At 34.9% G+C, this 13,263-nt stretch overlaps 1 protein-coding gene across 4 annotated transcripts in view; it reads left to right on the forward strand.

Annotated features, from left to right (window-relative positions):
- LOC142982962 (multiple PDZ domain protein-like) overlaps positions 1-13,263 on the forward strand; it is a 185,403-nt gene that overhangs the window by 137,280 nt on the left and 34,860 nt on the right. For all 4 annotated transcript variants that reach the window (XM_076129706.1, XM_076129708.1, XM_076129709.1 and 1 more), the window contains exon 25: positions 6,391-6,593. In XM_076129706.1, coding sequence (XP_075985821.1) covers positions 6,391-6,593 — 203 coding nt within the window. The remainder of the gene's footprint in view (positions 1-6,390; positions 6,594-13,263) is intronic.

Consider the following 13,263-nt stretch of genomic DNA (forward strand, 5'->3'; position numbering starts at 1 on the left):
TTTAAAAAAGACAACTCCCGCACTAAAAATTGCTCTTGTGTCGCGGGAACTTTTACGAACATACAAACAATGGACACGAAGTACTTTCGATTCGATACGATTCGGGTTACTACTTACTATTAAGAATATACTGATTATTTATTAAAACAAAGGCTATTATGGTCAATTGATGGCCAAGATCCTTTTCCTCAAATTATGAACAAAATACGAACAGTTAACGTGGGTGTTTTAAACACTTATTGGAAACTAATTTCACGATAAACTCCTACGAGTGTTACAGTTACGGTACCACACCTGTTTTCTTATAAAATTAGTTTTTACTCCCACAATTTACCTATTAGTAGCTCTATCAATTTTATAAATTATGTTTTTTCTGTATCGAAATTGAAGTACTATGACTCAAATAGTCGATTTTAATTAAGTGAGAATACCGTTTTATATTAATAACTAGCTGACCCGCGCAACTTCGCTTGCGTCACCTAAGAGAATGTATCAAAATTTTCCCCGTTTTTGTAACATTTTTCGTTGCTACTCCGCTCCTAATGACCGTAGCGTGATGTTATATAGCCTATAGCCTTCCTCGATAAATGGGCTATCTAACACTGAAAGAATTTTTCAAATCGGACCAGTAGTTCCTGAGATTAGCGCGTTCAAACAAACAAACAAACAAACAATCAAACAAACAAACTCTTCAGCTTTATAATATTAGTATAGATTATAATTTGTTTATAATAGGGGTAGACATATTATTATACAAGTACAATTTTCTTTGCACATACCTACTACTCACTGCTAGCATCTGAATGCTAAAGTCATAAACAATTTCAAAACAAAACGACAAGAAAATTATCGCAACACCAGAAATCCTATGTAAAATGAAAGTACATAAATTAAATTCTAATATTCGCAATAACAAAATCAATCTACCAAATCAATTTAATCGCACAACTACCGTCTAACAATATTAACAAAGACACATCAAACTTATACTTCTACCTGTACTTGTACAGTGTCATCGCCCTAGATCTGAAGAGCTATGATAATAGCTATATGCTTAAAAGCTTTGGACATTGATTCACTGTGACCATGAGAGAAAAAGATAAGAAAATATGACATTATTACAATAAGGTGACATAATGTCTTGCGATTTGTATAAAACTGAGAGTCTTGGCTTTGATGCCCAATCAAAATTCTAACCTACTGGTGTCTGATATTAATGACGCATTGGTTGATATAGTATCCATTCTCGACACTGCATGCAGTTAGAAGGTTTGATTCCCAGCTATATAATTTTGTGTTCTACAGAAATTTAAAGACATTGGTTTTAGTCTAGTTGTAAACTTAGTGTTCGTTTTTATTATGATTATAGAATTTAATGTAGTTTTAATTATTGTAGGAATTGTCTTTTCTTAAAGTTGACAAATAAACAAAAGCCTTTTTGTTACCTAGATACGTCGTAATATTATTATACGTATTAAAATGACTAACTGCCTTTTCAACCGACTTCAAAAAAAGGAGGAGGTTTAACCTCACCGTGTGCCTCCATTTTATGGTCAGCTTAATGTCTTATACACTTGACAGTCAGTTAATTAAAATGGCTATTAGTTAGTATTCACGTACGAGTATACGACTGTCGTAACCGCAGCAGTGCACCAGTGTCCTTACAGTTCCACGATCGATAGTTCAAGAGTGTGTGGTTAGTTAAATTTGACGGCTCTTGCTTTAAAGCAAGTAGGAGAACTGCAGCGAAAGGAGGAAAGACTTGAGGAATAAAATACTGGAGCGCTATTTTCTACAGTCTGTATTGTCTAGTATCGAAAGTTTGACATTTAAAATGTACTTAAAAATTTGTTCGTGAGGCGCCCGCTAGAGGCGCTGATAATTTGTTGATAGCCGGTTGTCGATAGTTGATAGTAGTAAGAATCGCTCTTCAAAGACGTGATTCTTTACTACTATTGACTATTCGTCTATTCACAACCGACTGGCTATTTTTGTAGTACATTTTTATATAATAAGCTACAAATTTTGCTTTAAACATACCAAATACATAAATATATTTACCATTAACCATTTGCTGCCTTAGTGCCTATACTGCAATCTAAAGCCGCTACTTTTAACTTAAAAATATTTTTTTTACCTAGCAAAGTTAGTATTTTGTAAACTCTAGTCAAATCCTGCTTTATAGCAACAAAAGCAGTCCTTTTCCTATAAAATTATCACAAACACATCCGAAGCTCCTTTACCGGCAATCAAAAGCAGTCACAATTAGTATAATTCTGACGTTTCGTACAGACTTCCGCAGTTTTCATACTTGTATGTGCCAGTTACTATGTGGGAACACATTTTGTTTACTTTCACATAGATTTTGGATATTCTAACCTATAAAATACTAGTACATTTTCATAAAACTCTAAAACTGTCTTTTTTTAAATACTACTCTTTAACTTTTTCAGCCAACTTACCCCTTTTTGTTATAAATAATTATGAAAAACTAGATTTTGCTTGTAACATCGTTTGATGATATTGTATATATTCCGGAGTTCAAATACTATGGTACGAATAATGAATGATGAAAGACGAATGACGAATGATGAACGACGAACGACGAATGAAAAATGGTGAATGATGAATGAAGAATGGTGAAAAATAAAGAAGTGCTTGACTTACAAACTTTAAAACAATATTCCGATAGAGTGAATAGAATAACCCTGTTCTCGCAGTGACCGACATCGGAGCATTATCGGATCTTAACTCAATTTGTTACATATACTATACTATAGGGTTTGTTCACGTGAAAGTCGATATTAGATTAAAGATGAAAATGTTTCAAGTTATTTAGTCCTTTGTTAGATCTTAAATAATTCTGCATTTCTATAAAATTATGTTGCATATTTTTTTAATCCATTTCCGTCCTACTTTTGTTCAAGGGTCTCCTACCAAACTAACGGATTAAGCATTGAGTCCACCGCGCTGGTCAAATACAGGTTAACTTTGAATGCACTCAAGAAATATGTAACAGAATTTTGACACATGCCAGTTAACATTTTACTGTAACTAAAATAAATGACATAAATACATATATAGGTACCAGTAAAGTTAAAAATGTTCGCAAATTGTTATTGTTCGTCAATTTAAAAGGTTTTTATGAACGCTTTAAGTCTGTGACATTCTCTAAATCTTAAGAAAGGTACTGTCAGAACCATAATCCTATGAATTGAAGAGTAATTTCATATTACGTGACAATTGAGGATGTGAAACCTTACTTAACTTGGCTTCGAGTATCAATCATAAATGTCGTGAGATGACAGGAGTACTTTCTTATAATTTGGTTCATATTTCGACGTGAAGACTTTAAGTCAGAGTTACTGATGCGTTCATGCCTTCATAATTTACTTTTCCTTGAATGACTGACATTTTCCAGCAGTGATAGCCGAGTGGTATAAGCTGGTCCCATGCAAGTGTTCGACTGTTCGAACCAGAAGCAACACACCAATGACTTTTCGAAGTTATTCATGTTTAACTGTATGTCAAGATGTACGGATGTGAACGCAGCAAAGAAAATTTGTAAGGATCGTTCCAAATGGCGTTCTCTAGCCTCTACCTACCCATATGGAAAAAAGGCGTGAATTTATGCAAAGAAATTAGCCATAATTATCACTGGCTCCAATGGTGAAGGAAAACATCGTGATGAAACCTTGCAACCCTAAATAGTTTAACGCATTTCCTGAGGGCCTGCAAAGTCCCTAACCCACACTTCCCCAGCGTGGTGGACTCAAGGCCTTACCCTACATCCCTTTGGGAGAAGACTATTGCCCAGATTTGGGACAGCCATAAACAAAAAAATATGTATATAAAAGACCAATGTAATTTGTGCCACGTATTGTCCAAATTTGGCACTTATCGCAACCTCCATCAGCAAGAAAACAATAATATAAAAGGCCATACCTCAAAGAATGACTATGCAAACTTTTGACAGATAAAAATATCATTCCATCTCTTTCTAACACAGAGACATTTGTATCTCCATCTCATGATATTAATGAGTTTCATCTTAGCCATAAGATTTGATTAATAGCAGGAAGGCTCGGTTGACCCAATTGTGTTATTTTTTCCCTTTTATCGCGAACCTCTTAATGCGAGCATTGACTTTTGTGAGGTCAGTACACACTGGATTGAATAGAACTATTATATTACGAGCCAAAATTACGTTATGCTTGTTATCCGAAGGTGTAGGCAGAGTTTTGTGAAATATTAACAATGTTTGTCGCACGTATTCAAGGTCATAGTACAATCTCCGGGTTACTATGTTGAGAATAATCCAATTTGTATTAGAATACACTAATGGCACGTTGCAAAATCGACGGATTCAACTCCAAATTATAACTTCGATGATCAGCAGTCGTATATACATTACCGCTCAGATCACAAAAGCACCCAAAAGCCTTGGTTAGAGCAACAGATTTTTAAACGAGTGTAAACAGAATTTAAGATCAAATAAACTAATTATAATAAATTTATAAATTTAACCCATTACTGTCCCACTGCTGGGCAAGGGTCTCCTCCCGTAATGAGGGAGGGGTTAGGCCTTGAGTCCACCACGCTGGCCAAGTGCGGGTTGGGGACTTTGCATGCCCTCAATAAATGTATTAAACAAATTTTTTAGGCATGCAAGGTTTCCTCACGATGTTTTCCATCACCGTTGGAGCATGTGATAATTATTTCTAATTTAGATCTTATACACACATAACTTCGAAAACTCATTGGTGTGTTGCCTCGGATTCGAACCTGCGACCACTAGCGTGGGAGGTGCCAACTTAAACCACTCGGCTATCAAACTAATTAAATAAATAAATAAAATAACTGTCTCACTACGGTTCACGAGCGTCTTCGCGGAATCACGAAAGGTTTTTGTCCACAGATCGGGAACTGTCCATATTTCCAGAACCAGGAAACATACATATCTTTCAAAATCAAAGTTCACGTAATAAAGTGGTATATTTTTCATAAAGGTCACAGACCTCATCTCAAGGGATAACAGAATTCATTGTCCAATAAAACGCTTGGCGACCCTAACACAATTTATATTGATCCGAGCAATAGTTCTGATCTCTCATAACTTTTATATCTCACGATGTTTGTTTGTTTGTAAAAGTTTCGCAAAGACTTCTTTGTAAGTATTTCTGCTAATACGGTATAGTTTTATTTGGTTTTTATTATGTCATATTTGGGACTATTTTTGATGTGTTTCTGGCATATTATACGGATATTACCGAAATCAAATAAAATATATTTTTCTCTTAACTCTCGCACTTTTTAGTTTATGTTTAGGAGGCTTAGAAAATATCTTCTTCGCCCAAAGGTTGGCTGGAATGCCAACGCATTAAGTTCACCTTATACAAAGTATTTGCAGGAAGTGTTAATAGATTAATTAACTATATTATAGTACGCGACTGCCAAGCGATGATTTCGGGTTTGCCCGGGTCGGGCCAATAGTTTTTCTGTTAAGAAATGCTCAATGAATCCCCAGAGTTAAGAAGTTGAGGTTTTCGTGGAAAGCTGGTAGAGCCGTCTTTGCGGCTGAATCATTACCAGGAGTAGGCAGATAGCTACTTGGACTATTCTACAATTACTTGAAATCAAATCATCCTCGTAGTACAACAAATAAGTCAAAATATATTTGAGTTTTTATTTTAATGAACAACCACAAAAATAATTAACTTTTCATCCACACAGTTATAACTTCCGCACAATGAATTTTAATCTCTCAAACAGATCTAGGTCTAGTAATTAGGCCACAGACTGACTGCTACCTAGCGTGGGAGATAGTTTATATATAAACTACGTTTGCTTACTGATGATTGAAGATAACCTAACCATTGAATTGAGATTGAAATTTTCTGTTTGTTTCTGTCTGGATTGATTTTCCCGTTTTTTTATATTTGAAAGACGTTGAGATTGTACAGTAGATTGCAATTCGGGTTTTATTCTGATCTTTTAACCATTATTCTGGGGCACAAATAATGTTTGGATAGATTTATTGTTTTTCTTTTATGAGACAAACTTTCGAATGGATTTTATTCTTTGAATACCATTTTATGAACAGTGTCTTTAGTGGCTTATTTTATCGTTTAACACGTGGCTTAACAGGCTGGAATAACGTGTGTAGCATTTGGTAAACAACTGAGATATTTTTTCCATTCTTAAAAAAAAACGTGTCAATAACTGAAATAAATTTCTTCATTCCTAAAACTACGTTAGTTTTTTAATTCCTTACTAAAACAATTTCCCACAAGAGGCAGTCACGATGCGCTCAAACCCGTTTTGAAACAGAAGTAAAACAAGCATCGCACCAGAAACAACAACCCATTTAAACCTGCCTTTTTTTTCCAGATAAAATCCGTAAGAAGTACGCAGGGCTCGGCGACAGCGTGCTCTCTATCCGCCTGGAGCGGTCTCCTCGCGCCGGGCTGGGGCTCTCCCTCGCAGGCCACAGGGACCGCAGCAAGATGGCCGTCTTCGTCTGTGGCCTGCACCCGGCTGGAGCGGCGGCTAAGGCCAGTCCACCGGTTAAAGTTGGAGATGAAATACTTGAGGTGAGTTGGTCTTTAATGGTGATGGATTCGCTTGCGCCACATAAGAGAGAATGGGTCAACATTTTCCCCGTTTTTGTAACAACGTTTAGTTTCGTTAATATTTTTTACTGGTACTCTGTTCCTATTAGTCGTAGCGTGATGATATATGGCCTATAGCCTTCCTAGATAAATGGGCTATGTAACATTGAAAGAATTTTTCAAATCGGACCAGTAGTTCCTGAGATTAGCGCGCTCAAACAAACAAACAAGTTTAGATGAGTTATTAATGAACTAGTACGATATTTTACAGTGTGTAATATCGTATTGAATATTGTCAGTTTATTCTTCTTAAGATTAATTTCAGTAAGCTCTTTTAGAATTCGCTAAAGGTGCTCAAGCTAATATAACATACCCTGTTAATAGTAGAAAATAATATAGAGGGAGTTCTTGGTGTGGTGGCTTCGTCTAGCTACAGATTTATATCAAGTGGTTTTTGTTTCGTATAGTTACGTTTGTTTGAAGATCTCTTTTTTTCAATACCCTCAATTTCACACTATTTCATAAACAACTTGCTTCAAATTCTTCCACTCTTTGTAAATTTTCTACTGGTTAGCATTATTTTTCCCTCTAAGTGAGTCAGCGAATACAATGAATAAAGAAAGAAAGTAGGTAAGAAGAAACTTCCAAAATACTCATATTTAATGTTGTCAACATTTCTAACTCGTCGTTACTTTTCGTGTAATGTAAAAATACCTGCCTGAAGTCTGAGGTAGATACAAGTAGGCTCGTAAGTAATTTAACTTAGCGCATACTTAGCTGACGAACTTGCCTCGTCAGTAGGGTTGACGCTCGGCAAAAATGTAATTGTAAATTTCTGAAGAGAATTATTTTGAGTTTTTTATTCTCCAATTTTTTCTTGTTTAAATATCAAGCCTGTTGTAATTGTAAGCAGAAGTGTATGAAATATACACACTACCCAATATTACTTACATGAAATAGGGAACAAGCTTTTTGCAATTTACCGGGAACGTTACAAAACTCCGGACTGCTATTATAAAAAATAGTCTACCTAATATAAATTAAAAAAACAGTACTGGCTATTTGCACTACCTAAATCGAACCCAAGACTTCGCGATCAGCAGTCGTTTACATTACCACGCAGACTACAGAGTCACTACTGTAAACTGTAAAAGCAAAATGCCAATATTTTCTTTAAAATCCCCGAGAATTTATTCCCAAGAACAAGAGTAGCATTATTCGTAGCGTCTTGATTTTATTGTCATTGTTTTATATTAACATAATTACATACAGTTCTCATAGACGTGTTTATATACAGGAGATCCTGTTACATTTACATAGTTCCTACATATTTATGTATTTTGTCATTTAAACTAACTTATAGTGGGATTCACTTTACATTTTAAAAATACCGTGTATTTGTCTTGTTTATCCATGTAAACATATTCAATTAGAATGTCTGTATGTCTGTTAGTCTTTCACGACTAAACTGCTGAATCAATTTTGATGAAATCGTAAGTCTGACTATCTTTTAGCGTTTCGTGGCTAAACCGCTTAGCCGATTTTAATAAAATTGTGCGACATAAGATAGCTTAACACGTAAAACACAAATCTGCTACTCGATATTAAATACTTGATATTATTTACGTAAAAATCATATTTAAAATTCAAGTTGTTCGACAACCCTACAGCAGACAAGAAAAGTTTAAAATATTTGTAGCAGGCTTGTAATTATAAGGATACGTCGTCTAATTAAATCATAAACAATATGTTACAATTTTATACATAACTTTACCTCTGACTTTACCTGTTTTACATTAATAATAAACTGGTTTCGTAGTTAAGTACAATGTAATTACACATCACGTCTTAGGTTCGATTCTGGGGTCGCCAAAAGGCTTTTGGGAGTTTTGCCTTTTCTGTTAAAATATTTGAGCAAGTAGTAATTACTTTTAATGCACACATAACTTCGAAAAGTCATTAGAGTATTGCCTCGCGTTCGAACCGTCGACTACTTACGTGGGAGGTGCAGATACTATTCGAATAAGTATTAATACTCCCTAGTACGATTTAGTTAAGGAAAAATTGCCTTAATCAAAATCGAAAATGGGTGACCAATTTTTCTTTACTTTTCAAACTATTACGTGTTCTTAAAGTTTCAAAACTAACTACTTATGTTATGTAGGTCAGTTGCCATACAAAATGCATTCAACTTCAGTAAATGAGCCGGCAGACTGACACTGGCGTATGAAAAGGTCATTCCTTTTAAATACATTACGGTTCTATATACAATTGTATGATATTGTTAGTGCCATATGTATTGTGATGTAGCTGAAAATACAGTTTTATGTACAAACTATGTAGTTTGAAGAAACTTTGCTCTTATTATTACACTAGCTGACCCGCGCAACTTCGCTTGCGTCACATAAGAGAATGAAAATTGTCCCCGTTTTTGTAACATTTTTACTGGTATTCTGCTCATTTTGGTCGTAGCGTGATGATGTATATCCTATAGCCTTTCTCGATAAATGGGCTATCTAACACTGAAATAATTTTTCAAATCGGCCCAGTAGTTCCTGAGACGAGCGCGTTCAAACAAACAAACAAATTCTTCAGCGTTATAATATTAGTATAAATTTTTCAGAAAATTTTACCTACTTCTGTCCTACCTATGCTAAGCTAGCGGTCTCTTTATGGAATGAGGGTGGAGTTAACTACGCGTTGCACCTAACAGTTCTTAAAAACCGAGCGACCGCCGCCGACCCGATATTTTTTCGTGTTTTTCAAAAAATTCGAGTCAAGCAATTTAAAATTGGACCAATATTCCAATGATTAGAACGATTACATAGATAGACACGTTTGCCTTTTAGAAATGAACTCTACTTTCGGTATTTGAAATTCCGCAAGAGAGTTTAGAATTCAAACTGGATACCAACGAATAAGGGACAGAAACGAAAGGATTTTTCGATTTTTTAAGTTTATTATGATCTGTGTACTATTATACTCGGCGCTAGCTAGTCAGATCCTTTGCTTGACTTGACACGTTGCCGCGTGTTTAGATACCAATATATCTGTAATCTTTGACGAAACATTGAAAACGGCTGGTAACGAAACAAACAGCAGCACAAAAGCAGACATAATTTTAAATTTATAATATTTGTATGTTTGTTTGTTTATTGTATCGTTAGTGGTCAACCTAGTGTCAAAGTTGTTCAAGCCGGTCAAGGGGCCTTTGACATGGCTTAACGACTGTTATCTTAGTAGACAACAGCCGGGACCGACTTTTTACGTGCCCTCCGAAACACGGAGACGCCCAGTTCAAATACCACTATGCGGTCACCCATCTATGGAATAACCGCGCCAAGGGTTGCTTAACCCACAGATCGTTTACCGACCGGTGAGCGCAACTGGCCATGGGCGCCTCAATATTTGAATGAATTTGATACAATACCTACGTCGTATCACATTGCACCGCGATCATCACAAGACTAAGTTCTCACCCTTCAAAAGCAGCTATTTTGTAATAAAACACAACGAAACCTCGTTCAAGAGTACTCGTTTAAAACAACAGAATCAGACTTGTAAAGCAGTTGAATGAATAAAGATTAGCGTTTCACCTCGAGAGGAGATAATAGCACCGACTTTACATATCTGCGTTGTGAGACGACGCTCACAATTTGAGTCACGTTGTAATATCGATGGATTTATTTGAGTTCAATTTTGAGTTAAGTATTTTTAACTGGTTCTTTTCAAATGTTATGACCAAAATGTGTTCGATAGTGTTGGTAGCAGCTCCTACACACAGTGCCATTGACAGGCATTCACTGCCGCTGGCTTTGCCACACAAAGGAGCCGCCGGCATGGCCGCCAGTCAAAGTACTATTAGGCCATTAATTTATATTAGAATGACTATAATATAAAAAAAGAATCGCTAAATTTATTATTAAGCGTAAATCTCTGAAGCAGTTGAATTTCGATAAGTAAATTACATGGAGCCTATCGGACGTTCATAACCCAGTTACCAGGTTGTCAGACTTTCAAGCTTAGAAGCTTGACAGTCGTTGCCAGTGGTTCTAGCCAATGGTAACGACTGTCAAAGATCAATACCATATTTTAACGTACCTTCCAAAACACAGTGGAACTTGATATGTATAAAATGGTCGCCCATCCACTGAACAACCTCAGCAAGCGTAGCTTGACCTCAGAACAGTTCCTCAGTAAGTCAAACAAAAATCAGCTCAGGTGAAGTCGCGGGCAAAAACTGGCTAATTTTAGATAATAATATTTTCTTATAATATATTCACCTCATGCATTATTGCATTCTACTTCAACGAAAATTCCACAACAATGTGACGTCACTCACCTATGTAATACATGAAATGAAACAAATCACTAAGAGTTGTTTGGAAGTGCGCCAAATATACATGTTACGAATATCTTGTTACTGGATATAATATGAGTTTTGTTATAACATTATTTAAGGTTTAGGTAAAGTGAAGTTTTGGTGGTGTGGGTTTTGGATGGGTGACCGTTTTATATATATTTTTTTAAATTGAATGACATAATCAAATGAAAAATAACCCATTTTATAAAAGCTATATACAATGCTTCTTTAGTAAATGTATTTTTTCTAGTATTACATTTGTAATACTTTAAACGCGCATAACACTTTAGTTTTATAAATGGATTCTTATGTATCGTTCTGTGCTTAAGGCTTTCACGCGTTAACCATTTAACCGATTTTAATGAAATTTCGCATGGATGTAGTGAAATTTTTGTATTTTTTTTAATGAACCCTCAAAGGAAAAAAAAAATACCAGAGGATTATGTGCGAGTTGAGTCATGTGGATGAGCTAGTAAGCTAGTTAATTGAGTAAAACAAGCGTAACTACTATCACATACTAAGATAACTCAATTATATAACATTTACTTCAGAATCTTCGCTGATGATTTACTTAATAACATCGTATTCAACATTTATACAAGATATAATAATTATATTAGAAAGACGAATATATTTGCATTTTATTTGTGTTCATAACAAACTTTACGTTTGAATAGTTCGAGCCAAGATTCGGATGCTGGGATGAGGACTTAGTCATGAGAGGAGCGGGAGCGAACATATCGTATGGGAAGAATTAAATAATTCATTTTTATAAGTGTTGATAAATCCGCATTGCCCTGTTGGTTTCGACATTTAAATGAAATAAACTAAACTATTTTTATTAATTAATTTTCACCCTCTAATAAAATACTGTCATCAACATAAAACTCTTCCGTAAGCGTAACTGACTTGAGAGAAAAATGTTGAAATTTCGTTCGTTAAATAATCGGACTAAGCTGCGGACGGCCACTAGTATTTCACAAAAATTGCGAAAACAAAGTGAAAAAATGCGTGAAATTTTAATTTATTTACATTCCCAATTAAATATTTAAAGAAATCTTACATGGACCAATTTCAATTATCTACCTATTCACTATTTACTTACTATAGCGTTATAGTCATCGTTGTTAATTTAGTTGTAATTGTATATTTTCTATAAATCAATACAAACCAGAATCAGTTAATGGTAGTTCATTTAAACGTAATAATCTAAGATCTGACTATAATTTTGAAAGCGTAATTAACGATAACATGATAAGCAGATAACCTTTAGTTAGTAATCATTGGTTAGACAGAGCTTCAAAAACGACTGAAAGTGATGTAAACCTACCCGATACTCAAACCCGTTGCAGTCCATCACGGCGCGTATCTCTGGCACTGAGCCAGTACTCACTTGTACAGTTTGTACCACAGATCTCTTATACATTGTATAATACCGGAATGTATGTATTATTGTATTTTGTCCAGATTTTGAATCATGGTTAGGAATTTGCCTGAAATTTGGAGTTTTTTTATACTATTCTGTTATTTAATAAACGTTTGGATCCTAGGTTTAGCTGTCAATAATATGGCCAGAAATTCTCTCTTTTGAAATAAAAACGTTTGAATTTTATGCTCCTTTAAGACTTATGTAGAGTCGGGAGCAAAAAAATGTGTACACTGTCATATTTGCAATCGTATGTATGGTATAATAATAACAATTAAATTATTTCTTTCCTTACCTAATACAGAGTATTCCTAAATGATTTTTACGCAATAAACATCAGTGATTTTACTGTTTTCGTTAGTAAAATGCTATTAAGAATGTGTCAATGTGAACATAGTTTTGCTTCTGAATGATGATGATCTTTTTATTGCGTTATAACATTGCTATTAAAATAAAAATATTTTTTGACTAATTATTTCAATACTACTATTATACGTCATAAGAAAACTGAACTGAAAGAAATTCCAAAACTACTTACCCTCACATCAAAGATTACCAAATCGTTTACCGACCAGTGTGTGCAACTGTTAAGCCGCTAAAAGTAAGATAGATTGAGATTGATAGCTCGTACAGTTGCCAAAATGTCACGTCACAGAGAATGAATGTAGGGGTCAATGATCTCGTGGTTGATCTTCGATTTATTTGACCTAAGGTTAAATAGGTAGGAAGTCAATTGGGTGACCAATTTTGAGGAGGAATGTAACTTGAAATGTTTCTTTGCATGTGTCTCTTCGTGAAGTTGTTTTAAGGTTCTTTGTTGTAGTAAACAACGTATTATTACTGGATTATAATTAATTGCTGAT

Source organism: Anticarsia gemmatalis, chromosome 23, assembly GCF_050436995.1.
Source record: "Anticarsia gemmatalis isolate Benzon Research Colony breed Stoneville strain chromosome 23, ilAntGemm2 primary, whole genome shotgun sequence".
Taxonomy (NCBI): Eukaryota; Metazoa; Arthropoda; class Insecta; order Lepidoptera; family Erebidae; genus Anticarsia; species Anticarsia gemmatalis.